Source organism: Fusarium vanettenii (genome assembly GCF_000151355.1).
Source record: "Fusarium vanettenii 77-13-4 chromosome 4 genomic scaffold NECHAsca_19_chr4_3_0, whole genome shotgun sequence".
Classification (NCBI taxonomy): Eukaryota; Fungi; Ascomycota; class Sordariomycetes; order Hypocreales; family Nectriaceae; genus Fusarium; species Fusarium vanettenii.
The window spans coordinates 250,788-277,368 of record NW_003315866.1 but is presented as its reverse complement, the minus strand read 5'-3'; the positions used below and the strand labels follow the sequence as shown (position 1 = coordinate 277,368).

At 52.5% G+C, this 26,581-nt stretch overlaps 9 protein-coding genes across 9 annotated transcripts; 5 read left to right on the top strand and 4 right to left on the bottom strand.

Moving 5' to 3' along the window:
• Window positions 1–890: 890 nt before the first annotated feature.
• Window positions 891–2,219, top strand: NECHADRAFT_39325 (uncharacterized protein; the record flags this gene model as incomplete). The annotated part of the gene is made up of 1 exon (XM_003045563.1): window positions 891–2,219. The coding sequence occupies one exon, from the start codon at window positions 891–893 to the stop codon at window positions 2,217–2,219; it is 1,329 nt and encodes a 442-aa protein (XP_003045609.1).
• NECHADRAFT_100289 (uncharacterized protein) lies at window positions 2,201–4,610 on the bottom strand (the record flags this gene model as incomplete). The annotated part of the gene is made up of 4 exons (XM_003045428.1): window positions 2,201–4,015; window positions 4,064–4,184; window positions 4,242–4,337; window positions 4,454–4,610. 4 exons carry the CDS (start codon window positions 4,608–4,610, stop codon window positions 2,332–2,334), a joined length of 2,058 nt encoding a protein of 685 aa, XP_003045474.1. The 3' UTR covers window positions 2,201–2,331.
• A 214-nt stretch (window positions 4,611–4,824) lies between these two features.
• On the top strand, window positions 4,825–6,804 carry NECHADRAFT_39479 (uncharacterized protein; the record flags this gene model as incomplete). The annotated part of the gene is made up of 4 exons (XM_003045562.1): window positions 4,825–5,365; window positions 5,416–5,544; window positions 5,596–5,872; window positions 5,934–6,804. The coding sequence occupies 4 exons, from the start codon at window positions 4,825–4,827 to the stop codon at window positions 6,802–6,804; spliced, it is 1,818 nt and encodes a 605-aa protein (XP_003045608.1).
• A 157-nt stretch (window positions 6,805–6,961) lies between these two features.
• On the bottom strand, window positions 6,962–7,813 carry NECHADRAFT_79577 (uncharacterized protein; the record flags this gene model as incomplete). Its single annotated transcript, XM_003045427.1, has 1 exon — window positions 6,962–7,813. The coding sequence occupies one exon, from the start codon at window positions 7,811–7,813 to the stop codon at window positions 6,962–6,964; it is 852 nt and encodes a 283-aa protein (XP_003045473.1).
• Window positions 7,814–8,499: 686 nt separating this feature from the next.
• Window positions 8,500–10,026, top strand: NECHADRAFT_39419 (uncharacterized protein; the record flags this gene model as incomplete). Its single annotated transcript, XM_003045561.1, has 3 exons — window positions 8,500–8,747; window positions 8,845–9,004; window positions 9,055–10,026. 3 exons carry the CDS (start codon window positions 8,500–8,502, stop codon window positions 10,024–10,026), a joined length of 1,380 nt encoding a protein of 459 aa, XP_003045607.1.
• A 1,506-nt stretch (window positions 10,027–11,532) lies between these two features.
• On the top strand, window positions 11,533–13,665 carry NECHADRAFT_60557 (uncharacterized protein). The gene is made up of 3 exons (XM_003045560.1): window positions 11,533–11,880; window positions 11,935–13,267; window positions 13,316–13,665. Exons 1-3 carry the CDS (start codon window positions 11,716–11,718, stop codon window positions 13,573–13,575), a joined length of 1,758 nt encoding a protein of 585 aa, XP_003045606.1. The 5' UTR covers window positions 11,533–11,715; the 3' UTR covers window positions 13,576–13,665.
• Window positions 13,666–15,889: 2,224 nt separating this feature from the next.
• Window positions 15,890–16,747, top strand: NECHADRAFT_6175 (uncharacterized protein; the record flags this gene model as incomplete). Its single annotated transcript, XM_003045559.1, has 1 exon — window positions 15,890–16,747. A coding segment is annotated over one exon (858 nt), but the record flags the coding sequence as incomplete, so codon positions are not given.
• Window positions 16,748–19,470: 2,723 nt separating this feature from the next.
• Window positions 19,471–21,106, bottom strand: NECHADRAFT_93045 (uncharacterized protein; the record flags this gene model as incomplete). Its single annotated transcript, XM_003045426.1, has 6 exons — window positions 19,471–19,527; window positions 19,573–19,659; window positions 19,713–19,877; window positions 19,930–20,158; window positions 20,241–21,012; window positions 21,064–21,106. 6 exons carry the CDS (start codon window positions 21,104–21,106, stop codon window positions 19,471–19,473), a joined length of 1,353 nt encoding a protein of 450 aa, XP_003045472.1.
• A 491-nt stretch (window positions 21,107–21,597) lies between these two features.
• NECHADRAFT_79572 (uncharacterized protein) lies at window positions 21,598–22,629 on the bottom strand (the record flags this gene model as incomplete). The annotated part of the gene is made up of 1 exon (XM_003045425.1): window positions 21,598–22,629. One exon carries the CDS (start codon window positions 22,627–22,629, stop codon window positions 21,598–21,600), a length of 1,032 nt encoding a protein of 343 aa, XP_003045471.1.
• Window positions 22,630–26,581: the final 3,952 nt, after the last annotated feature.

The following is a 26,581-nucleotide window of genomic DNA, read 5'->3' as shown; positions in this document are numbered from 1 at the left end:
GGCCCTCCCCTTCTCCAGGTCCACCAAGCTTCCTTCCTCACCTTTCTGGTCATCCTCTTCGCCGTCGAATTCTTCCTATCGAGCACATTTGTCTTGACGCTATACCGTCTTAATGGGCCGTGGTTGATGGCCCTGCTGGGTCTATCAGGGGTTAGGGTTGGATTGTTTGCCCTACTTTGGTCTCTGATGTGTGGGCTTTTGTTTGTCAAATGATATGTTGTCAAATGGCATTCCGGATCTGTTGTGCGAAGGAGATAATTGCAATAAGAGGGGATATATGGCTTTGTTCGGTATTGGATGTGGTATAATGCCTGTATCATGCCGACTGCCGCGCTTCTCTTATCGCGCTGCTTTAAACCACATTCGACAGGCCGGGCAAGACAAGAGATCGATAGTTTGGTGAATGGCCGATATGGGGCAGGAGTTAATACACGTACTTTGAAACGAAAAGCCAACATGATTCTTTCTCTCAGCTATATCTTCTAGCAGAAAAAATATTGCTGGGCTTGATAATAGTTCGGTTTCGGTCCTGCTTCAAGATACAGCCGATGACACTCTTCCGCCCCCGCAACAATGGACAGCTACCCACCTACTCAAACACCCTCCTTCTCGTATCTACTCTGCGTATATAAACCATGCAAATGAATCATCTTTTAATTCATCAATCATTTAAGGCCAAAATGTCTTTTTATCTTTACCGAGGTTACGATTCGTTGCATTGATCATCTCTCGGTCTGAGTCACGTTTTCCCGGCCCATGTCAGCCTCACATGGCGCCACATCTGGCCTCAACCTCCCAACATCACCGCCATCAAAACAACCAAGAATCCATCGCCATCACCAAGTGACCCATCTCACCTCACCTCTTTGTCTCATAGCCAGTCTCAGCGAATGGCTCACCAAGCTCACAATATCCCCTGGACCGTCCTCGCGTCGACTCTCAAGCTCAAGACCGCCAACTCATGCCAGCACCACGCCCAGAACTTCCACGTCCGAAAGGAGCCTGATCGCGGCAAGAAACTGACTTATTTTTCCAACGCTTTTGTCAAGAATGCTCTGGACCATGCGCGCTGTGAGAGGGACAAGTATCCCAAGAACTACGACCCTCCGGCGGACGATGAGGTCGTTATCTCGGATGAGGTGGCCAAGACCATCGAACCCACTGTTTATCGCTGGCGACTCTATCACGATGCGCCAGATGAATTTGACACCGTTCAGGAGCCAAAGAAGCATGGAATTTGTCAGCACATGAAACCTGATGAGATATGCCATTGTCCTCTACCTTTCAAGGAAAGGAAAATATCCGCCTTTTTGAACCCGCACACGTACAATTCGTGCTACGAGTTTTACAAGCACAACAGGGATGGCTTCTTTAACCTCGAGGTTGTCAAGTCCCTGCTCCTCTACGGAGAGATGGATACGATACTTCGAGTCTGCGCCGCTGAATACATTGATCTGGAGACTTGGTGGGAGCAATCTCAGTGCGCATGCATGCAGCCCGATCTTGGATGGGACAAGATCTGCCGCCTGGCCATTGACTCTTATGTCCTGCTCAATCTCATTCAATGCTTCCCGGAGACTTGGGACAATGCTGGTACTCCCTCGGACGCTTACACATCTATCAAGGCGTACCAGTATGTCGTCCGTCATTGTACCAAATCTGGTTGGACGTCAGATATTGCTACATATCCTCATCGGCAATTCTTTGGAATCGAGAAGGGTCAGTTCAAATCCTACCCGACGCCTCATGATATTGGTCAATGGGGCCATCTCCTGGAAGGAAAGTATCAGGACATGACCTACTATCCATATGGGTTAATGCCGTACCAAGAACTTCTGGATTTTGAGAAGCCTATGGGCTACCAGCCTCACGCTACGGACGTGACACATGTCCAGTGGATCTTGTGCCAGAGGGGCCTCCCGCCAGAGTTGGCCGATGCTATTCTTGACGAGGCAGACTACACCCCAAAGCGTCGACTACGTGTTGCAGACCAACCACTGCATCCTGAAAACCGAGCCGAGTTGGAGAGCTATCTCAAATACTGTTGGCAACTCATCGTTAGATGTACCATGATGGGGCAGGCGCTGGGCATGGATATGGAGCTGCTCCTGGGAAACATGATCAGGTTGAGCATCGGGGATCTCTTCATCTGCAAATGCGCCAAGATACACCATTGGACGTTTGATGACAAGGATCGAGACTTGTTGGTCTTTAAATGAGGCCAGAACCAACATCGGTAATGTATGTGTTCCATGTCTAAGATTCTCGGAAGCTACTTACACCATCCAGGCAAGAATATCCGTGCTGTCAAAATGAGTCTGGTTACGAGGGCTACCATGTCAACGGCGCTTCTCGCCCAGGCTCATCATTAAGCCATTCCGTCAAAGTTTGCATAGCCACACGCGCCGTGCGTACCCCCGTGAGCCTGAAAACGGCCCAGCGCACTTGACAGCTTGCGGGAATGACTTCTACCTCGTCAAGCCCGACTTGACCAGCCGTCGCCCCTCCCCGAAAAAGCGCAAGCTCGTGCTCAAGACATGCCTCCAAGAAGGCTGCGGTAAATAGGCTGTCCCACAGGCCTTCGCGTCGAGGATGCTGCCGCAGGAGCGCTATGGCACGGCGCCGCAGCGCCAGAGTCGGGCCAGTAGCAGCTATCACAAAGATTGGCTGCGTGATGGAAAGCGATGGGATGAATTCTGTCGCGCCAGATCTTTCGTGCCTGGCCTCATTCCCAAGCATGGAATCGGCAAGGTCCAGCAGCTGGATTGCGTGTGCTTCAAGATTGGCGTCCGAGCCACCCATGAGGTAGTCTATCAATGGGTGGCATACCTCTCGAAAGACTCGGAGGGAGTCTATCGCCTTACGTCGGTGCTGCGTCGAGGATGAGAGTTGGTCTGGCGGCCCAAAGCACAAACAATCACCCCAACTGTCTGAAACAAACATGTTAAGAGCTTTATCCAACTCATGAAAGGCTCGAGTATAGGGTTGCCGTTGACTGATGGGACTCTCCATTGCTTTATCATCACCTCCAAGAGTCCCAGCTTTGTCTGGTTGGATACGTTGTGATAAGAGAATCAGCGCATCGAGCAACGATTGAAACGCTCTTCCAGCACGCGCAATGTTTTCCGGCGTCGCTCTAGACGGCACACATCTACCGTGTTGGCAGATCCTTGAAGACTCAGTCGAGTTCGGTGCAGTATAGTATCGCCAGGCGATATACGCGTCGACATCCCTAAGAAGCTCAGGTGCTTCATTTGCGTTGCGGTTGTTGAGAGCTTGGGACTGGAGTTCGAGGCTGGCAATGATAGACAAGACGGCTTTATACGACACTGAGCTGGCTTTGAGGTATTCAGGCACTTTGGACCGGTTTACTCGGGTTGCGTCCAACTTGGATTGGCTTGAGTTAGGGTTTTGCGGCTCTCTCAACAGACTCTTTGCCGCCGCAAGATGGACTCCAGATTGCGCGTGTAGACCTTGGATACTGCATAGATAGGTGAACAGCACACTCACAATCAGCGCCCTCCATCTTTCTTCGGGTGGCGTCCGTGAAGACGGCAGATGGACTAGGTGCTTGACAGCCTGGTTATACTGGTACACTGCAAAGGGCGAGGTTGAATCCGCACGAGCAGAGCCCCGGCTTGCAAGATAGCCTTGGTGCGCCGCTCCAAGACTCACCACGGCGTGCCAGATAGCTGGATCCGAGTGGCAAGTGCGCGGTATATCCGTCAGCCAAAACTCGGCATCGAAGACGCCGGCAAACTCGGAGGCTGTAAAATCCAGGAAGAAGCGGTAGCTGCGGAGTTCCTGGTCGTTTCTTCTTGGCAGTGGTAATCCCAAGGACATGGGAATATTAGTGTTTCTTCTGGTTATCCGGGTCTCAGAGGACGAGAAGTTCTCTGAAGTTGGAGGGGATGGTAGCTCCGTGCTGTTGTCTCTATATCCATCACACTTTCGGCCGGTCCAGAGGCAGCGATTGCACGATGGCTTTTTCTCGTCGCACCGCACTCTTCGGATCCTATGTATGGTTAGAAGATTTTACAAATGTTATGAGTTCATGACTTACTTGCAGGTAATACACCCCGTTCTTTTCCGAGGGTGAAAGGCACGCTTCCTATGACCCGTGGCGCACATGTCATGCCCTTGTTCGACGATGTGTCTGCGACAGCACTTGGAGCTTGTTGTAACTGTTCCTCAGGCTAGAGATAGGGTGACGCGCAATAAGCCAGACACTCAATTTTCACCTTGTGCCCTCGCCACTCGAGCTTCGTCAAGGTGAGTGGCAGTGCAGCCTCGAATGTAAGCATAGGTATGGTTAGGTCGTTGGAAGAGCCCGTGCACTGTCATGATATAGAGTGAGATTACGCGACCTGACCAATAAGACGCTCAGTTGAGCTCTCATCAACTCTGATTCGTCTATTCGTCGACATAACGACGGGGTCAGGCTTCAACAAACCCTCATGGCTTGAAAGTGAGAAAGGCTTCTTCTGCGCAGCCAAAGCGAGGATATCGATCCTGACAGCAAAGTCACAAAACTGAGCCTCGCGATAGCCCGGCCGATCAACACAAATCGTCACCCTTTTGATATTTCCGGGTCCGCGGCTTACGGTCATACTTGACGAACCCCCCAATAGGATGTTATGTTCAACTTGAACCTTCTATGGTTGGGTGATCAGCCCGTGTTATAGGACGTGTCTGGACAAGGCTATAGGCAGGATGACCAGCTTAATAAAGCTTGCTGAAACTATTTAATAGCGAGGTTACCACGATGATACTCTCTTCGACAACACCATCTCCCGTACACGCATCACAGCCAACTTATTCATCATGTTCATCAACCCTCTAAAGACACCGAGACTTATCCTTGGCTTCTTGACTCTGCTCAGCTTGTCTCAGGCCCAGACCGCCCACGACTGTCCTCTCTGGGGTCCTATTTATCCTTCTCCGACCAATGTGCTCAAGTCGCCCATTGTCACAAAGGCCATCGACAACTTGACACAAAGCCTCGATGCAGCCTTGAGCACCGGGACTCTAGGCGCCGCCAATGCCTCCTTCCACCTCGAAGTTTTCTCCACGGATCAACTTCTTCTCAACTGCAGCTATGCCGCACCCCAGATCAAAGACACGCTCACCGCAGGCGTTCTGAACAGGGATACCATCTTTCGGATTGGAAGCGTTTCCAAGTTGGTGGCAGTTTACACCCTTTTGGCAGCCACTGGCATGGAGTACATCAACGATCCCGTCACAAGATGGGTCCCTGAACTGGCCGCTGCTCCTGTGCCTGATGATAGCGCCGTTGATGCAGCGCGATGGCAGGATATCACGATCGGCGCTCTGGCAGGACACCAAGCTGGCCTGTTGAAGGATTGTATGTGCTTTGCTTTTGCTTGTTGGACCTGATACTGACTTGGGCTACAGTTTCAATTGCTGACCTTGCCTTTATCTACAACGCATCCACTAAAGAGCAGCTCGGCCTTCCAACCCTACCACACAACGAGATTCCAAGTTGTGGCAGTGATGCCGAGTTGCCTGCTTGCTCGAGGCAAGGTATTCTGTTCCACGGGATATTTTCTCATTTCCTTACTCACCATGATACAGAATTCTTTGACAACATAAAGGCTCTCCATCCAGTGACTGCGCCGTTCAACATGCCCATCTACTCAAACCCGGCCTTCCAAATCTTAGCCTACGCCTTGGAGGGCATGACAAATAAGACCTTTTCTGAAGTCTTTGAGTCAAGCATTGTGCGCCCTCTTCACTTGAACGCCACGTACCTATCAACTCCACCGATTACCGACGACCTGAATGCCATCATCCCTGGAGACGAGATTGAAAGCGGCTGGAAGATTGATGTGGGAGATGAGACTTCGAGCGCGTGAGTATAGCCCGTCTACAAAATTGGGTTCCAATCTTTCTGACATTCGAGGCGCTCTCAGCCAGGGTATTATGCTATCCACCGGGTCTGACATGACAGCCATCGGCCAGTCGATTCTTTCCTCGTCTCTTCTATCCCCAGTGGTGACACGCCGGTGGCTGAAGCCTATATCCAATACCCCAGACAGCCATTTCTCAGTCGGCATGCCTTGGGAAATTCGACGAATTGAAATACCCGCAGTTCCAGGTGCATCTTCCAAGGCATCAGGAACCCGCCTGATTGATCTCTACACAAAGAACGGCGGAATTTTTGCTTACTATGCCCAGATGGCCCTCTCACCTGACCATGGATTTGGGTTTATGGTCACCATCGCTGGCAGGCCCCCGATTAGTGGCCCGGACCGGAGGGCCCTTGAGATGAACATCATCAACGAGATGGCGACAGATATCATGGTCCCAGCCTTTGAGGCTGCCGCCGCTAAGCAGGCCATCAAGAGCTTTGCGGGTACGTACACTGCGACTGACAACTCCATGGAAATGACAATTGTTGGTCTGGATGGGCACATGGGCCTTGGAGTACAGAACTGGACTTCGGGAGACCTTGACTTGCTTGTCACTTACTACGCATCCCTTTCAATGGTCGAGTCCGTGTCCAGCACAAGTCCAAGGGCAAGTCTCCGTCTCTACCCTGTTGGGCTTCATGGAGGTGGTAAGGTGGCTTTCAGGGGTGTTTATGGTCTAAACACCAACGAAAGCGTATTTGGTTCAAGAGACGAGCCTTGGCTTGGTGGTTGTGGTGCCTGGGCTGGGGTTGGCGAGCCGGCATACGGCAATGTCGGGCTTGACGACTTTGTGTTTGATGTTGACGAGGACGGGAGGGCTACCGCTATAACGGCTCGGGGGGCAAGGAAGACTCTTCAGAGGCAGGCATAGATGATGCTGCTTCAGAGCGGTAGACTAACTAGCAGCCTAATTCGGTGGTAATGGCTGAATGCTAGATGTCTTCCAACATTGCAGTATGGCTTCAGCCCATGACATGTCCAAAGTGAATGTCGCATCGCCCACAACGTCCTCAGTGGCCTCTAGTCAATTATTCGCCTCCGCCATTCGATTTTGATGCGCTGAGTACGCTTTGTATATCATCAACTACTTGAGCTGATGACTCGTATTCGCCCATCCAGCACTTTCGGGTGACTTGACCTCCCTTTTCGTCTTCCACCATGGGAAATTCGCCTGCCCTGAAGCGGTGTTGCACCTCGTCGTCTTCCTCAACAGGGTCAAGATCTAGAAACAGTCTCTGGCCTGTCATGATGGAGTAGATGGCTGTCCCTAAAGCAAAACGGTCGGTCTGATGATCACAATGGTCTTCATCATCCCGGGGCATGGATGAAAGGGTATTATACCGAGCGCCTCCATCAAGGGCGACGGTCCCATCCGGATGAAGAAGCATCCCTTCAAAGTCGCCAATCTTGATGTTGAAAGCCACGTCCAAGAGGAGGTTCCCGGTGGTTATGTCGCAGTGGACAACTTGGTTGGAGTGGACAAAGGTCAGACCCTCGGCAGCTTGCAAGGCCCATTTCAATCTTTGGCCAAGTGAAGTGTCAGGGTGCGAAACGAGATATCTCTGGACTGAACCATTGGGCATGTATTCGAGGAGGAGTCCATCTTCATGTCTTCCCTTGACAGAAACGATTCTCTCGTGGCGCCCTATCCTCTTGAGGATCTTTTCCTCAATCTGCAGCCCGCGCAAAGAGACCTCCCTCATCCGTCTCCTGTATTTCCAGCCGGTAGCCGAGTAGGCGGACGCATCCTCATGTGGCGGGACAATAGGAAACTTCAGTACTGTCTGGTCGTCAACAAGCGCCACGTAGTTGCTTCCGCTTGCGTCTAGGAATTTTTGAATCCCCCGAGGGTACCATGGGAGAAAGCAATATTCGCTCATAGCAAGTTTTGTTGATGGACTGGTCGAACGGAATGCAGAGCAACCTCAGTTGCAGCCTCATGGACAGGGAGCGTCGAGTCAGCTGATGAGGTCCTACCCCGCTCAGCTGAGCCATGAGAATGAATGTTAGTGTTGTTAGCCTCTACATCAGTCTTCAAATATCAAGTAAACTTGTATTACCACTCTTTGTCACCAAGCCCCAGCCCAAGCCGCTCGGCTATGGTGTGAAATGGAATCCATACCTTCTTGGCAATCTTCAATCTGCATACCAACCGTCAAGGTCTTTCAACAGAGCCAGTTGCACTTTACCGGCCGATTCGCCTGTCATTGGGTCTGTGGAGGCAGGGCAGCGGATGAGATCCAATCTGTGCAACTCCCGTCATGCCCCAGATGAATCCCCCATTCAACTATGCCACAAGCACGGCTACCAATATTGATTGCGACTTCCTCGCCTATTCCCAGCCAAGTAGGATGATTTAGACGGAAGGAATCATCCTAATCAACATGTTTGTCTTTGAAAATCCTCCAGGCGACGCACAAAGGTTCGATGATGCATCGGCTTGCATTGTAGCACAACCTACCTACGATAACCTTGAAGATATATAACCATCATGCGTTTATCCCTGATCCCATCTCCTCAAATTCCCCTCTTCCATCTTTTACTCTTCATATCCTACTTTATCAATATGGGGAGCGGCACTAGCACGCCCATTCGTGACTGCCTCGATGCCGTCTGTGCAAACCGCCCCGACTGCGTCAGATATCCTGATGACGGTCTCTTCATCTCCTGGGCGATACCCTTCAATCTCGAGTTTCCAGTAGTCCCCGCGGCAGTTCTTCGACCTAGGAATACTATCGATGTCTCGGGGGCGGTCAAATGCGCAAATGAAAACGGATTCAAGGTTCAGGCCAGATCTGGCGGTCACTCATACGGGTAAGGGCTTCATCAGGGAGGTCACTTCTCGCTGTGCTAACGAGAGCAGCAATTTTGGCCTCGGAGGAGTTGACGGGTCTGTGGTGCTTGATCTAAGGAACCTCAAAAACTTCACTATGGACCGCTCGACGTGGCAAGCGTCAATCGGCGGAGGGATGCATCTTGGAGAACTTGACGCGCATCTTCATACCAACGGTGGACGGGCCATGGCTCACGGAACGTGTTCGAGTGTGGGCGTAGGGGGACATTTCACAATTGTAAGTTTCACCGACTTGATGCAATTCAACAGCGACTAATACGACGAAAGGGCGGCCTCGGACCAATCTCACGCCTGTGGGGAACCGCCCTCGATCACTTAGTCGAAGTCGAAGTGGTAACAGCAGACGGAACCATCCGTATAGCGAGTGAGAAGGAGAATACGGATCTCTTCTGGGCGCTGCGCGGTGCTGGAGCCAACTTCGGTATCGTCACCAAGTTCGTGGTGAAGACACATCCGGAGCCCAACGGTATTGTCGAATACAGCTACAACTTTGCCTTTGGTACACCAGGAAACATGTCGACTCTATACAGGGATTGGCAAGCGCTGGTTGCTGATCCAACCCTCGATCGACGGTTTGCGAGCCTCTTTGTCGTCCAACCGCTAGGCGTACTCATCACAGGAACCTTCTTCGGGACTGACGCAGAGTATCGCGAATCTGGAATCCCCGATCGACTTCCAGGGGCTAAGGATGGTGCCATCTGGCTGACGAACTGGATGGGTCATCTTTTGCATGAAGCAGAAAGAGTGGGATGTGCAGCGATGAGTCTGCCAACGGCGTTCTACACCAAATCATTGGCCTTGCGGAGGAAAGACATACTAAACGAGACAGCTATTAGCGACATATTCGCATTCCTTGAGAACAAGAAAAGTCAAACGGCCCCCTTCGTCATCCTTTTCAATACCGAAGGCGGTGCAACGGCCGACACGGCAGGCAACGCGACCGCATACCCACACCGGGACAAGATAATGATGTACCAGTCCTACGGCGCCGGAGTGGGAAAAGTATCGGACTCAACACGGAGTCTACTAGACGGCGTGCACGAGCGGATCTTACGGGCGGCCCCGGGCCCCCGATCCACGTACGCCGGGTACGTGGACGGGTGGATGAACCGGACGGCGGCGCAGCATCTCTACTGGGCGGACAACCTAGAGAGGCTGACGCAGGTAAAGAGGACGTGGGACCCGGAGGATGTGTTTAGCAATCCGCAAGGCGTGGAGCCGGCTGATCATGAGACGTGACCTCCACGGCAGACGGACCTATAAGTGCATGCCGAGCCGGCTCCGATGGATGCCGTGTTTGGTGCCGATAAAGGCCGGTTTGCCGACGGTGTACTTGTGTAGCACAGATGTTGAACACGAAACACGGACCACTGTCGTTTATGTCTATGATACTTTTCAGCCTGATGACTTACGATGTTAACCGCCCACTCATGATACCATCGCTTATAGAGTACAGGCCAAAAGGTGGCATGTGAAGAGGATCCTCAACCCACCAAAGGGAATGTCGGCGGCTGAATTCCCCACCCTGCAAGCACCTCAAGTTCAGGTCAAAGTCGAGGGTCCTTGCCCGACCACGTTGTCATCTCGTGTCTGGATAAAATAGCATGAGGCTCTGAACCAGGGGATGCACGTGGGAAATCAATCAAGGTGCGCACGGTCTATTCATAAGGATTCATAAGGTGAGGTTGACAAAAGATATTGACCTCGGAGACTACGCCTTATCAAGAGGTTCAACTCTATGCACGCCATTCCGAATCCGCTTGTCAAGAACGCCCTATTCCCACAATTTAGCTCCCGCTCAACCCCGCATCCTCTATCTTGTCTCCCTCTGGGTAACTTATCCCGAATCTCTAACTACCTATGTGCCCTCGTGAGCATCATCGTTACGGCCATTCGCGGCACAAAGACCCACCCAGACATAGCAAAGGGCGTTAACAAATTCCCAAATGTTTGCAACCGCGGGGAAGGGAGCGGAGAAGGTTGTTGCGGTTCGACGAGGCGGCAAACAAAACCCGAACTTTTAGGACCGCTAGTTTGTTTCTGCTTCATACATCTTAAAACTAACATACTTTAGCTTTTCAACTCTACACGTCATTGGTCCTTGGGCTTGAAGCTATCGCCAGACAAGTTGTACGTCAGGTTGGTTCCATAACGTGTTGTTGTCATCTTGCACTTTACCACACCCTCACCTTGACCTATATCCTTGGCATCTCTACCAGCCATACTCACTTACATCCTCACCTTTTCTCACCTTGACAACCCCTCCTACACCAAACTCACCCACCCTGTCATCTCGCAAACACCCTTCCCCTTCGCCTATACAGCATATCCACAAATCCCTATACCCGCCCACTCCCCGTTCCGTCCCTGGTCCAAGTGCTCCCCGTCTCATCTGCTGTTCACCATCCACTCCTCGTCTGATTCCCGTCGTTTAATCCAAGATGCCCCCCAGCCCTGGCCGCTGCAAGACGGAGCCTCCAAAACAAGGGGACCCCCTCCCCTCAATCACATCCCGTCTCTCACTCCCGGTCGCCAAGGCGGGCCGCTAACAAATCCCTGCCCCCAACTACCCCTCCGATCCCCGGGACCCCTTCGGCAACATCACAGCGCGACGTGTCTCCTCATGTCCCAGTAGGAACTGCGTAAAACTGACAATGCGCCATAAAAGCAAAATCCTACCGAACCATGCTGCGCTCCGGATTGGTCGCCCCGAGCCTCTGGGTGCGCCGTGGACTTGCAGGGGCCTCTGCTCTGCGCGGATATAACACCGCCGCTGCATCCTCCTCCGTCCGTGGGCGTTGCTCGGCTTCTTCTTCAACTCGTCATACAGTAACAGTCAGGGACCAAAAGTCTAGTCCTTCGACTGCTCTGCATATCCCTTCCCGAAAAAGTCTCATCTCTCGTCAGTATTCGACAGCAAACCCCAAGATGTACACCGCATCTTTTGCCTTCTTCGAGGCCATCTGGGAGGCCGGCATCACCCATTGCTTTGTCAACTTGGGTTCCGACCACCCTAGTATTATCGAGGCCATGGTTAAGGGTCAGCGTGAGGCAAAGGGCAAATTTCCCACAATCATCACCTGTCCCAATGAGGTATGTCTGGCCTTGCAAACTTGAACTTCAGAAACTGACATGAGGATCTGAAAGATGGTGGCCATGTCCATGGCCGATGGCTATGCCCGGTTAACAGGCAAGCCTCAATGCGTTATTGTGCATGTTGATGTTGGTACTCAGGGCCTTGGAGCGGCTGTCCATAATGCCTCTACTGGCCGTGCCCCTGTGTTGGTATTCGCTGGTCTTTCACCTTTTACGCAGGAGGGAGAGCACCGTGGCAGCCGTACCGAGTACATCCACTGGATCCAGGATGTCCCCGATCAGAAACAGATTCTCTCCCAGTACTGCCGGTACTCTGCCGAGATCAAGACTGGATCCAACGTTAAGCAAATGGTCAACCGCGCCCTGCAGTTTGCCACCTCAGACCCCCAAGGTCCGGTATATCTATGCGGTGCGCGAGAGGTCATGGAAGCTGATCTCCAGCCTTACTCCCTTAAGCAGCAGCACTGGAACCCCATCGAGCTCGGAGGACTTCCCAAGAGCGCCGTCACCAAGATTTCCGAGGCCCTAGCTGGCGCCAAATCACCTCTTCTAGTCACAGGGTACTCTGGTCGAAACCACCAGATCCCCGGCGCACTGGTAGAACTGGCGAACAAGGTTAAGGGGCTCCGAGTGCTAGACACTGGTGGTAGCGACATGTGCTTCCCCGCAGACCACCCCGCTTGGCTTGGTCTGCGATTCGGCGCTGATGATGCAATCACCACTGCCGACACTATTGTCGTCCTTGACTGCGACGTGCCCTGGATTCAGACCCGATGCAAGCCTCGGGAGGATGCCAAGATCTTCCATATTGATGTTGATCCCCTGAAGCAGCAGATGCCTGTATTTTATATCCAGTCGGATGCCCGATATCGCGCCGATGCCTTGACGGCAGTGGAGCAGATCAACGAGGCCCTTAACAAGGAGGAGATTGCCAGCAAGCTCCAGGCCAGTGCTGCCGCCGCCGAAGAGGAGCGATCCAAGTCATACCAGAACAAGTTGGCGACAATCGCCAAGGCGGCCGAGCCTCTGGCGGACGGCAGCTTCGGCACCGGTCACCTCTCCAAGATGCTCCGCGACCTCTGCCCTGAGGACACACTCTGGGCTATCGAGGCCGTCACCAACACGCAGTTCGTGCATGACAACTTGCAGCCCAAGATCCCCGGTTCGTGGATCAACTGTGGCGGTGGTGGCCTCGGCTGGTCCGGCGGTGGTGCCTTGGGTATCAAGCTCGCGACTGACGCTGAGAATGGCGGCAAGAACAAGGGCAAGTTTGTGGTGCAGATTGTGGGAGATGGAACATATCTCTTTACTGTCCCTGGCAGCGTCTACTGGATCTCAAGACGCTACAACATTCCCGTCCTGACAATTGTGCTAAACAACAAGGGTAAGTCGAATGAAATACCATCATGAACAACTCACTGACTCTCGACAGGTTGGAACGCTCCCCGCAGATCTCTACTCCTCGTCCACCCCGACGGTCTTGGCTCCAAGGCCACAAACGAGGAGATCAACATCTCGTTCGACCCGGTGCCCGACTACTCCGGCATCGCCAAGGCCGCAGCGGGCGGAGACATCCACGCCGCCAAGGTAGACCAGGCATCAGAGCTGGAGAGCGTCCTCAAGGAGGCCATCGCAAAGGTGCAGGCAGGCCAGACTGCTGTGGTGGACTGCAAGGTGGCGCCCGACTGCTAAGGGATGACACGGCAGAGATAATGAATTTTTTATGATAGAAGAGATAATAAAGCGATGGTTCTAGACCTATGAGGCTCCTCGGGGAATACACATGAGACGACGCTAGCATGTGATTAACTGATAGCACGATTTCGGTTGATTCGCCTGCATATTTCTTTCATGTGTCTTTTTGTCGTATCTGCTCGATTGACAGACAGGTCCGCTTCGTTCTAGGCGATTGACTGCATTGAAGTGAACCAGTGGGGATCTTTGTTAAAGATTGATTAATTATTGCGTGGGAAACCTCGTATCTTGGCTCTCAACACGGAAACATCTCCACACCCCGAGATCAAGAAAGACGCATTCATACAAAGTTCCGAGGCGTTTTGAAACGAAAAACAATCAGACCCAGTCCCTGGCAGCTGGGTCACAAGGTGCATACGAAATGCTTCAATGCGAGACACGCTGGCAAGACGTGCGTATCGTGGAGGCCACGAGGGAGACAGTTCCTGGATCAAATCGACGATTCCGGACATTAGCTCCATGGAAACCGTCTTCAGTCGTATCTGGTGCAATTGCGGGACGTTCTAGACATTGCCACTCAATCTTGTCTCATTTTCCATCTCGTGTTGTCTCTCTTCCAAACGTGGCAAGGGTTGCAGAAGCGAAGTCTGATGTTGGAGTCTCTACATCGAATCCGTCCCCCCGTTTTCTTGTAGATCCCTTCAGGTCAGCAGGTTGCGTGCCCCTCCCCGCCTAAAATCCGGGGCGACCGCCACCCGGACGCGCTGTAGCGCCGCCTCATTAGCGACAGTGTTCTGTGTTGGTGTCAAAAATACTGAGACATTCAAGATCAAGTCCTCTCGAATACTGTTGGTTTACGACGTGATGATTGACATAGAAGTACCGAAATAATATAGGAGATACAACCATCTTCTCCAATTGACTTTCATGTAGTTTTATCGCTCTGTCATCTCTCTATAGCTCCCATTCGTGGAGGATATATCAACTCTCCGTACTGCCTGCTATCGTCTTTTTTGCCCCTCATGCCCTGTAGCGTCCTAAGCGCCCATGACCCTAGCCTCGACTAGGAAGTTGAGGGCGGCGCAGAAAAGGACCCAGCGATTCGATCAAAGACCCAGGAAAAAGCACATAAATCATCAGGCGACATTTACTTCTTGGCGAGGGGGAAGTGATCATCTCTTGGTTGGTTACTACGCTGTATATTAACCGCGAGTTCTTGAAGCATGATTACTCACAAAAAAGGTCTAGAATCTCGTTTGTGGGCAGGCAAATCTTTCCGGAATAATACGATGAGGGGAAGACACATGGCCGGAATCGACCGCCTGCTTGAATAACACGAGCTTGTTCTTTCTTCCGCGAGTCCGAACCGAGAGGCGAATTGATAGCATTCCATTGAACGGAGCTTATTTTTCTTCAGCAGCTAGTCTAGGGGACCGGAGCTTAACGCAGAGATCGGCTGAAAGGGAAGCCCGGTAGAGCCATCATCTCCAAGTTCCATTAGCTCCCCCGCACACACGCACGCACGCCCTGGCTCGTGACAGGCAAAAACCCACGGGCTGGGACAAGGCAAGGTCATGCCAGCCGCCGACACTACAAAAACAACTTTCCCTTTGCTTTTATTAATCTCGCCATCGCCGGCGCTTGTTGAAGCATCCCTTCATTTCCTTCTTGTCAAAAGCCTGCACGCGCGGCTGAAGGCTTCGCGATCCTTCTCATCTTGATCCTGCCCCGCCTAGTCGGACCGTCTTCCGTCTAATGTCCCTCGTCAACCGTTGTACGATTCTCATGGCCAACACCACCACCACCACCTAGAGTCAAGATTTGGGATCCCGGCTCTTGCTTGCAGCGACAGCGACAGCAGCGCTTCCCACTTTCAGGGTCCAGGTCTAGATCCCAAGGATCCACATACGGCGCCTCGTCTCGTCCCACCCCGAGTCGCAAGTTTGCGCTCGCTCTCCTCGCAAAAGGCACCTAAACAAACAAAAAAGCGCCGGGCCCCACGACAACTGGAATTCCCCAATTTCCATTGCGCTTTTTCCATCTTGTTTTCTTTCTTTTCAGCGACGAGATCATGAAAGGTGTCGAGCCGGTTCTTGCGCAGCGCCTTGTCTTTATCAAGAGACTGAGACGCGTCAACGGCTCCATATCCTGACGACCACCAACAAACCTCTTAAACACTTACCCGCTCTCTCTGCAAAACTGAGCCATGTCTCACCACAATTCGACGGCAGCCGTAGCGACAGAGACGCACGCCGGCAGCATCCCATTGCGACTCCCCGACTCAAACCCGAAACCCACCCCCGACCGACCGCCGCCTCCTCCACCGGTGCCCTCGTCCGATCCCCATCTGATCGCCGTCGAAGATAAGCATCAATCCACCCCGAAGCCCGCCGTCGATCATGGCCTCTTCGAGATGGCGCCCTCTGAGGCACTCGCCCTGCTGAGCGCCGGCGTCGAGCTGCTCGTCAGGATAACCGGGGACGTACCCCCGACGCCACCTCCAAAGTCTCCCACTGTACCGCACATGAGCGGCATGCAGGCCGAGAAGGAGAATATTGTGCGATCCCACTCGGACAAGAACCTCGCCAGGATGAGGAAGCAGGCCGAGCTCGAGGCCAAGAAATTGGTCGTCGCCAAGGAATCGCCAGCTCCAAAGCCAGAGAGTCACGACTCGGGCGCCATTGACGGTGTCCGGCTGAAGCAGCCCGCAGGTCTCATGTCGCCGCCTCCTCAATCGGAACCATACGTTGTTGTCGGTGCTGATTCGCAGCCCGTCAATCTTCAGCACAGCGCCATTACGCGCAAGTTTTATAGCAAGAACGAGCCGCCCATTAGCATCAACCAGTATCTTCAGCGTTTACACCAGTTCTGCCCAATGAGCACGGCAGTATACCTCGCCACGTCTTTATACATACACCGATTGGCAGTTGACGAGCGAGCTATTCCAGTTACTAGACGCAATGCCCATCGACTGGTCTTGGCTGGTCTTCGGGTTGCGATGAAGGCACTCGAGGACCTATCCTATCCTCATGCCAAGATGGCCAAGGTGGGAGGTGTCAGCGAGGCAGAACTTGCTCGTCTAGAAATCAGCTTCTGTTTCCTAGTCGGATTTGAACTGGTCGTTGGCGAGACACGCTTACAGAAGCATTATCAAAGATTGAAGGAGGGAACAGCCCAGCATCAGCGCATCCTCGAGAATCTGGACGTGCCAACACTGAGACTCGGCAAGAGACCACGCGAGGAGGCACAACCAGTGGCTTAACGACGCATATACCATACTCATACTATTTTCCATTTGTCCAAGGAGTTTTACCAGAGCATATGAGAAAGGCTTGCACACTATTTGTACATACGCATACGGGGGTCACGGCCATTAGTATTTGTGGGATAACTTGACACATAGTCTAGGCGCGGCATTGATGGGAGGTGGCAAGGCACATATGAAGCGAATATTGAGTTTCGATACCCAGACTAGGTCATAATTGACTGCATTCAAAGCCTCTTGTTGTTGTGAGTATATGAGGATGACTATTGGTTGTCACCAGTTATGAGGTTATCAGTATTTCGACCAAACAACGACGAGCTCTGTCATACTAGTATACTCTGACGCAAGAATTACACTATTTGTGCTGTTTTTGTGTGCACATGTCCCGTTTCGATGTCCTCGTGGCCCCCTTTTGGGTGAGATGCGAGAGGGAGGGTTACATGGATAACCGTCGGGTCGGAGCGAGAAATGAGGCTTCGGTGAAGGATGGAGGTTTGTCTCGGTCAAGGAGTCATGAGATTGTAGAGTTGGATTGATGGTGGATGTGAGAAAGAGTTCAGTATTGTTTCACTGCGAGAGTTCAGTGTCTTAGGGGATTTGTCTCAGACATGCCACCTTCACTGTCAACGTGTGGGCACCACTCAGAATTATGGTAAAATTCACCAGTAAGTAATATATAAAGTTTGAGGTGGTATTTCTTTAGTTAGTTGTTATATCATTTCGCGCATTTGCAACCTTAAGCTGTTCATGTTGCACCTACCTAGCGGGATGCTACAGCTGGCAAACTATCAGATCCAGCAGATCGACCAGTTACGACCACTTCAATAATCCCAGCTGATGATCCTCGCTTAGTCTAATGCTGGCTATATCCGGTTGACGGTGTACACTCGCCTTGTTTGACTATCAGAGCAAAAGCTGGGTAGTCTCCTGAGATGGAGAAGCGTATATACTCTTCAGTCATTCATCACCTTTCTAGTAACAACCATGATGATTACTGAAGCGAAAATTGAACACATTCTTCTTTCTCTGTTACTATCGGCAAGAACTAGGCCATCATACTAGCCAATGTACAATAAGCGATGTCTAAGCACGGCAGAGTGACAGACTTGCGACTCACATCAGCTCAACACACCCACCCCAAACACTCTCACTAACCGACACGGACGAGATACGGGTTTCCCATGTCAACGCAAGCATTACTAATTGCGGCCAGTTCGGATCTGTCAGAAGACAAATACGAGGCTATCCCCAGCCCGGCGGTTCCCAAGGATACGTGGGGCAAAAGGCAAATACGAGTATTCTCTTGGCACAACTCCGTCGGCCGTTTTCATGATCCGAAAGTCAAAGAATCAGATGGTATCAAGATATGAAAATATTCAACTGTGATGAGCTCAGTTGGTTCGCCCAGGTACGTTGCCCAGCTAAACACAGGTTCGTGAGCCAGATGCAGTCATCTCCCAACTTGCATGAGCCCGACCCAACTAAAGCAAGGTACGAGACAAACCCGCACCATAAGCATCGATTAAAAAAAAAATCGTTCCATCTCATGACCTGTTGAATCTACACGAATGTGGTCTCACTTGAAGGAGGGGGCGTGTCAGGGCACTATGAGACAAAATACATCCATGTCTATAGAAGACCGAGACCGAATATCCAAGGAAACGAAAAGTTAAACGCATGTGGAAATGCGCACTGCGAGTTTCGAAAGCCAAAGTATCCATCCAACACGAACTGGAAAAAGGGTTGGTTGTGGGCCTCGACCAAAGTCCCTCTTCTCTCGGACGTGGGGGAGGGGCTTCTAAATGTCCTGCGCTAGCGTGCGTGGGTGCCTGGGGAAAAGAGGAGAAAAGAAACACCAAGACTCGCAACATGGGTATATTTTGGGACTTTGGTAGAGCTTCATGTGCGTTCAACTTGACTTTGCCTATTGCCATGGGGTTAATAGATGCAGGAGATGCATTAGTTGCCGTTGTTCCCGGTGAAGCTATCTATGATTGCATCACCACTCATTCTCTCCAACACCTTGTTTCATGAAACTGGACTTTTGTTTAAACCAGGGCATATTCCATTGTGACAGAAAAGTTATTCCCTCTCCATCTTCTTCCGTTGCCTGATACACCCCCTCTTCCTCAGACCCCATGACACCACAAGGCATCCAACCTCCAAATGGGAAAGGGTAGTTCCCCCTCTCCCGATCGACGAGGGGTGATGGTGGGGGTGTAAGCATTCAAACCATCCTCATTCAGCTGTGCATGTACCCTGGCTTGCAGTAGGCTTTGAGTCACTCATCACTGGTCAATGGCCGGATGTCCAATCGCATGCTTTTAGAGGTGTGTCAGTCATGTTGGATCAATTCCTTCAGGCAACAGTTGCGATTTCGGAGTTTTCTTTGTGCTTCGTTCAACACCAAAACGGTTGGCATGATAGTTTGTATAAAGGTCAATCTAGACTAGTTGATCAAATGAATGTGTTGAAAGTAATTACTGCAAACTGTTGAAGTCGTGCAGTGTTTGTGGAAAGTGTTGAATCTCCTTGTCCCGTTTTGAAGCAGAGTTGAATCTGTCATGGAGCAGTAACTACTCCCAAGCCGTGTTGAACATCATGGCTCTCCATCAAACAGTAACAAACTAATAGTCGCTTCCACGACTCAGAATCTCCTTACTAGACTCTCGGAGCAGAATCGTCTACAATCATTAGCCAAATCCCACTCTAAGCATAGACATACTCACATGCTCAAACTGAGCCGAGTACGACCCCTTGACATCCGCAAGCGGTTCATAAGCCTCAAGCAAACCGTTGGAAACCAGACAATTCAGCTATTTTCAACCCATTAGCACAAAACACTCCAACACTTTACTGTGACACTCACCCCGGCCAAGTACCGCTCCTGGCCTAGACGTTCAAGGTAGCGTCGGCAAAACACAATGTTACCAAAGTTCTCCTTGATGACCTTGTGCAGCTTCTTCGCCGAGGCAAAAGGCAGCGAAGCCGGAGACGGACCTCCATTCTCCAGCTTGTAACCGTAGATTCCGACCTATCCCGATGTCAGTTTTCTTCTCCCTACGCAGGGACAGTCCACCACTCACGTCATCGTACAAGCGGCCGCGCCCCGTGGTCCCAAACGTCTCGATGGCAAAGACCTCCCCCTCCTCCATCTTGGTCTGGTCCGAGTTCTTGATGAAAGGGATCGACTTGCCGCCGTGGATCCGATAATGTTGGATGTTGTGTGCGCTGATGTTGCGAACCGGCTTGACCGGGTACGTCTTGCCGGCAATCTCTACCTCGTAGCTCTCCATGGCCTCCTGGATAGCCGCACTGACGTCGCAGATGCGCACGTCGATTCCAGAAGCCCGAGGCATCGTTAGAACCCCTTGTCATCCGGTTGAATACAGTCTACTTTACCTTGATGCCGCTATTGGTCGCGTCCTTGACCGCCGCGAGGAGGTTATCATACGTGGGGTCAAATGACATGGTAAAGGCACTATCGACGATCCATCCGTTGATGTGCACGCCAAAGTCGACCTTCATGACATCCTCGTACTGCAGGACTACATCCTTCTGGCCAGGGTTGGGCGTGTAGTGTGCCGTCTCGTGGTTGAGGCACAGGCCGGTTGGGAACCCCATCCCGGACTTGAGGCCATCGCCCGGTTCGAGACCCTGGTTGCCGAGGAGGGCTCGCACACCATCCTCGATGCCGTTGGCAATGTCACGCAGTGTCTGGCCTGGCTTGACGCTCTCCTGAGCCCACTGGCGGACTTGGCGATGCACTTCTGCCGCCCGGCGGTAGTCATCGAGGAACGCAGGGTCCTCAAGTTGCTTCCGGCCAAGAGCACGCAGCTCCGCCGCAGTGGTGCGAGCCGTGTTGGTATCCTCATACTCAAGAAACTCTCCAGTGGGATACTGTCCAGGAGTAAACAGCTCACTCAGCGGCACCCTCGGAGGGGATGATTGGTGAGTAGCCTTCTTGGCCTTCTTCTTCTTGGGCTTTCTCTTCTTCTTTTTCTTCTTATCAGATGCCTCAGTCAGCGATACGGCGCCAACGACACCCTCGTCATCATCGTCGTCGTCGTCGCCGCCTTTGTCACCCACACTCCCGTCCCCATCCCGAGACAAGTGAGCGCCTCGCGGTTCTCCGCCGGCGGAGCAAGGGTCGTTTGAGAGGGGGCCGCCTATCACAGTGAGCACTCATCCAGAGTCATGGTGGTGAGTCGTGTTGGTACCATTTCCCTGCGGGGGGTGATCTTCAGATATCTTGGCGCCCATTCCGACATGAACGCAGTCTTGACTTGATGATTGTGAGTTGCTTGGATGATCTTGAGATGTGAGCTGACTCCTCACGCGAGCAATGATGCAAGTGAGAAGGCGGTCAACAATGGCAGAATGGTCAAGTTATGAGCTGCTCATGATGATTTCACTTGAGATGATGAGACAAAATGTTTTGTTTAAAACCAAAACCCATTTTTGAGTTCCTTTTTTTGTTCTTTTGTGTATCTGATTTCTCCGTATTCCTCCCTCATCGGCTCTCTTCCGAATGAGTGGTGTCGGTTGGTATCAATAAATCCCAAGCCCAAATCAAAAGCTTTCATCCAATATCATGTACAAGTTTCCCAATAAACCATTGCCCAAATCTAAATCAAATCGCTAGTCCCGATAAATCCAAATGCCTCTGCTGTTTGTCCGAGAGCCCAATCAAGAAAGCCAATGATACAAGAAGAAATACACACAGAAGAAACCGATATCAGACTCTCAGTCGCTTACTCCCAGCGGTACACGCCGTCGTCGTAGAGTACTCGCTGCCGCCGGCTGCCGGGGCCGACTGTGGCCCGACGCTTGGGCTGCATGCGCTCCATCAGACGCCTCCGCTGGGCCTCCTCCTCCTTCTTCTCCTCCTTCTTGGCCAGTTTGCGGGCCTTCTCCTCGCGCTGCTCCTCCTCAAAGTTCAGTCGTCGCACGGCCTCGACGAGCTCAGCCTCGCGGTTGAGGACCTCGACTGAGGGTCGCTTGTAGGTAGAGGCACGGCGAGGACGAGGGGGAGCGGGAACTGCAGGACGGCTAGAGATCTCGGCGTTGGCCTCGGCAATGCGAATGGCAAGTCGCTGGGCAGCCTCCTCTCGTCGCTTCTCCTCTCGCTTCTGCTCACGTCGGATCTTGCGGGCCTCCTCGCTGTCAGAGTGCCGGCTGTCACGAGAGCTGGAGGAGGCGTGGCGAACGTGCTTGGAAGATCGGTGGTTGTCGACAACCTCGATGATGTGACGCTCAGGCTTGGCCCGGTCATCCACAATCACTGGTCGTCGGTGAGAAGCATCGCGGGTCTCAATAACGTAGGCGTTGGCGTTGGGAGAGGCGGGAGCAGTGTGAGGAGCGGTCCAGGTCTGAGGTGGTGTGCGAGAGGTAGGCGGGTTGTCGACCAGGACGATACGATCAGTGTGCTTTGAGCTAGGCCGACGCTCCTTCTTGTGGTGGAAATCGAGGACCTTTCGGCCATCGATGTAGAGGCCAGATGCCCGCTTCTTCTGGCTGGATGAGCTGCCGTATGATCGGTCTGACTCGTCACCAGAGCGGTAAGATGGCGTTGAGGGCACAGGGCTGTACTGAGGAGTGGGAGGCAGCTGTGTCATTGTGGGATATGTTGTCTCGGTGTAGTTGACGAGCTGGCTGGGGTGCTGGAAAACGTAGTTGCTGGCGCAGACCTGACCGTGACGGGAGTTGGCGCAGAGCGTGGGCTGCGAGTACTGCTCTGTCCGGCCGTCAGGGTAGACGTAGGTGTAGATGTTGGTGGTGCACATTGTGTCGGCGTTGGAGGGTTCTGGGCGCTGGTTGCGCGGGACAGGAGGGTTCTCCTGGATAACTACAGGAGGCAGACGATTCCTGTTGGGAAAGAGTCGAGTCTGCTCTGGTCGTGGTGTTGAAGGGTTGCTGTTACGGCGATGACGGTTGTATAAGATGTGATCAACAACGATGGGAAGCTGTTGAGACGACAGTGTGTTGGTGAGAGAAGTCAATCGAAGCTGTTGTTGCTGGAGGGGCCGTAGGTATTTATGATCCTTTTGATCCAGATGGGATTGAGTGTTTTGTTTGGTTGATTGAGAGGAGGAAGGGCCCTTGTTTATATAACAGAGAGGCCGCAGGTCAATGGAAGTTTGGTGGGATGGCGTGCAGGGACTCAAGTGTAAGCCGGCAACTGCTGAATCAGGAAAGGGTAGGGATGGATGCCTGGGGAGTGAAGAAGTCGACTGATGGACTTTGCTTGAGGGGGGTATCAAAAAGTGGAAAATATGCGGAGATGGGGTGTGTTGTTGCCTTGGGTGTTTGAGCGAGTCTGATGGATAGGAACAGGACTTTGGTTCGCCAAGCGGATCGCGATATATACATCGGGACCTGGGCTGAACAAAGATGGTGGTGTTCCCTCCGAGGCAGCCTCAGACCTCAGGGTGGGGATGGCCGTTTCTGCCTACCAGCCCTAGAAGCCAGGGTCTGTCTGTCTGTGAGTGTCTGCGCTGCGGCCACTAGACGACCCCCCTGCCACGGGCGCCAATGGCCTTGGGAATGGCCTTGTGGCCCCCAGGTCCACCATCAGGACCATGCCGATGACTCCCTCCCCAAGGTCAAGGGGACAGTCCAATGGCGGTGCCTGCTGAGCCACGGCCCATCTCGCTAGGGTCACCCCTGACCGAGACAAGAAGTTCCAAGGGTTCACCACCACAGAAGAGTAAAACACAGCCCAGTAACAGGACAAGTCCGTAGGATCGAGTTGTTTCCCGTCTGGGGGAGGGACGGGAATCGACACGGGAGACGAGGGGGACTCTGACAAGCGACGAACCAATGCGAATCTGATCAAGGGTTGGACGTAGGGCATTGACGGGTACGGTATCCCGCCAGCTGGTGAACCCATCGCCAACATTTTAGGAACCCGTCCACAAATTCGTCCAAGCGTAGGACTTTGGACATGTCATGTACCACCACGAGAGGTGGTATGCCATCTTTTGACAGTTTGCTCATGACGATGGAGGCGGCTCAAGACGCGGCCTTGGGTTGAAACGTAGAGGACACAATTGTGTTGACATGTACTGTACACCATCTTCTTTTCCTGTCTGGGTGGTGGTCTGCGCACACCATCCATGAGCAGATCCAGACCATCACGAAAAAAAAAATGGTACCTCGCAAAAAGATGCTCGGACTGCGACTCACTCGGAAAGTCCCAGACCACGCAAAATCATGTCGCCAACACCTTCTCCAACGCCGCCGTCGGCCGTCTTGTCAAAAAATCTGCATCATGGGGTCATTTTTCTCTTGTATCCGGCATTGACTCATCGAGTCTGCAGACACACAAAGGAAAGCCGATAACGCTAGAGCAAAGTGTAGACAGGCTACAGGCCACCTCCACGCCCTTGTCCACACTGGCCTCGTCCTAGAATGCGAGGACAGTACACACGCCCTCCAACCGGCGAGTCGGGAGACGGAGTGAGACAGGACTTGGGTAGGGCAGGGCGTGACTTGTCAAAGTGTACAATACGGCCCCATCGTCATGCGCGTGCTCTTTGTCGTCCCGCAATCGCAATCATTGACATGAATGTCACCCATCTCTCATTCGCCCGCAACTTGATCCATCTCCAAAGTCCGAGTCTCAACTCCAAGAGCCCCTGCAGCAGTGGGCAGTGCCTGGGGGCCCTGGAGTCCGCCTATCGAGGCTTGGACCTCGAGAGTGGACGCCTCTGGCAATTTGGTTGCGGCGCTAGAAGTCCTCTAACGCCAGAGGCGCCACATCGTCTGCCACAGCCTCAGCCCTTCCACCAGGGTATTAGAGGCTTTGGCGTGAGATTTGATCGCGATGGCTACTCAGCCTTGCATCGATCCCAGGTTTTCGATCAAGAGCTTGAGCAGAGTTTGATGATCCTGAAGGATTCATTGGATGCCTCTTCCCCTCTGACGGACATGCCGTCCTCCACCTGTCTGTCCATCATCCCGCCAAGATGCAAACCACACGGGAGCTAGATGGATGGCACAGATGCCTGTCACAACGGGACGCACAGTTCAGTTCAACGGTCACTTTAGGAAAGTCATCTTGGAAGCAGCCAGAAGCAGCCACTCTCGATTGTCGATTCGATTCGACTGCATGCGGAGCCAAGGGCGTCGTGACCTTGGAATTGAAGATGCAACATGTCGCACTACTGCGAATGGCTTCAGCGAGTGCATCACAACGCCCGCCTGAAAACTCTCCTCGTCCATACCCCGGAGAACCAAAGATCCAAATAACAATGATGCTGCCTGCCGAGACGTTTCCATTCAGGACTCAAGACATGGGCAACCGTTGACGTGCCTGGCCTCTGATCGATCCATCACGCGGCCGTTTGTGAAGGGACCTGCGTCCAACCCGGCAACTCCACAAGTCCGTGTTTGATTGGTTTGTGGCAGCCACTTCTCAAGACACGATATTCTTCAAGACGAACGCCAATCCCCATGAGCAACCTCATACAGCTCTGAATCAGAGCCCGTTCGGCTAGGAAGAACTCGGCCTGACGCGTCAGGATTGACAAGTTGCCTCTTCCTGCAGGCTCTGCTGATGGATCAAGAAAACTCGGCAGGACAGTCACCCTCTTCAAAAACGGCCCCCAACGGCCCCCAAGTGTGTGCCAGGGCTCATCACTAGGGCGATTGCCTTTTTGGCTGCCTCACGGACTAGGCCAATGAGCGGCAAGGTTGATACGGACATCGGTTCGAAATCCAGTTCAGCCTGCAGCACTTTTACGCGTCCGCACATTTGTGTCCAAAGATGGTTGCTGGTGACGATACCTGTGCTTCATTCATGGTGTTGATAGAAATGCAAGAACTCGTGGCCCCTGCTAAAGGGCCAAGAGTGGCGAGGTTCGTTTCATCAAGGATAGGTACGTACCGCCAAGGGTGGTCACCTCAAAGCGCTTGCCGAAAAGGGGAAAAGTCAGTCAGCCCTGTGAGGCAGGCACGAATGGTCTCTCAGGCAGCCGAGCTGCAAGCAAGAGCTTCTCTCAATCGCGCCTGCCTGCACTGCCCCCTCCGCATCCAGGTTCCATCATCATCGAGTTTCTCTCTTCTCGTTTACAGGCATTTTTAATAATACAGCATCCCCTGGTCATGATGCTTACTTTTTCGCTTGATAATAAAAGTCACAGGGGGCCTCATGAAACTGATCAGCCTCTGGGATGCCTCCCAAGTCCTGGCCCCCAATGTCTCGAGTCCCGAAGAGCTGGGACATTTTGTGAATTGACGCGCGCTTCTTCAACACCCACGCAAAAGTAAATTTAATTAAATTGCAAATGTTTCGGGTTGGGCCGTTGATTCTGGCTAACAAACCGTTCCCTCGGGTTCACCAAGCGCCGTCATGAACTGACAGTTGGATGATCGATCAACCAACACAACCGTACCTGGTAGTCAATTCCGTCGAGTGTGGGAGTGGCCGTATTTGGAGGCCATGACAACTGCACATAATTTGACTCTATTCCCATCATTCTTTCGCCTGCAGCCAACATGTTTGAGATATTTGCGGCTCTTCCCATGTCCAACTCGTGATTGGTGATCCTCTCGCCAGCCCTTCAGTTTTCGTCAGCAACCACTTTAGTTCTAAACATATACAAGCCAGCGGTGGCAATTCCGATCCTCCGTTGACATTTTCCGATAATAGATGCCTGTTCTATTTGGGGCTCCTTTTCTCGGCCGCGTTTCATGTGGCCCATTGTCCGCGCGGCAAAATCCAGCACGCGACGC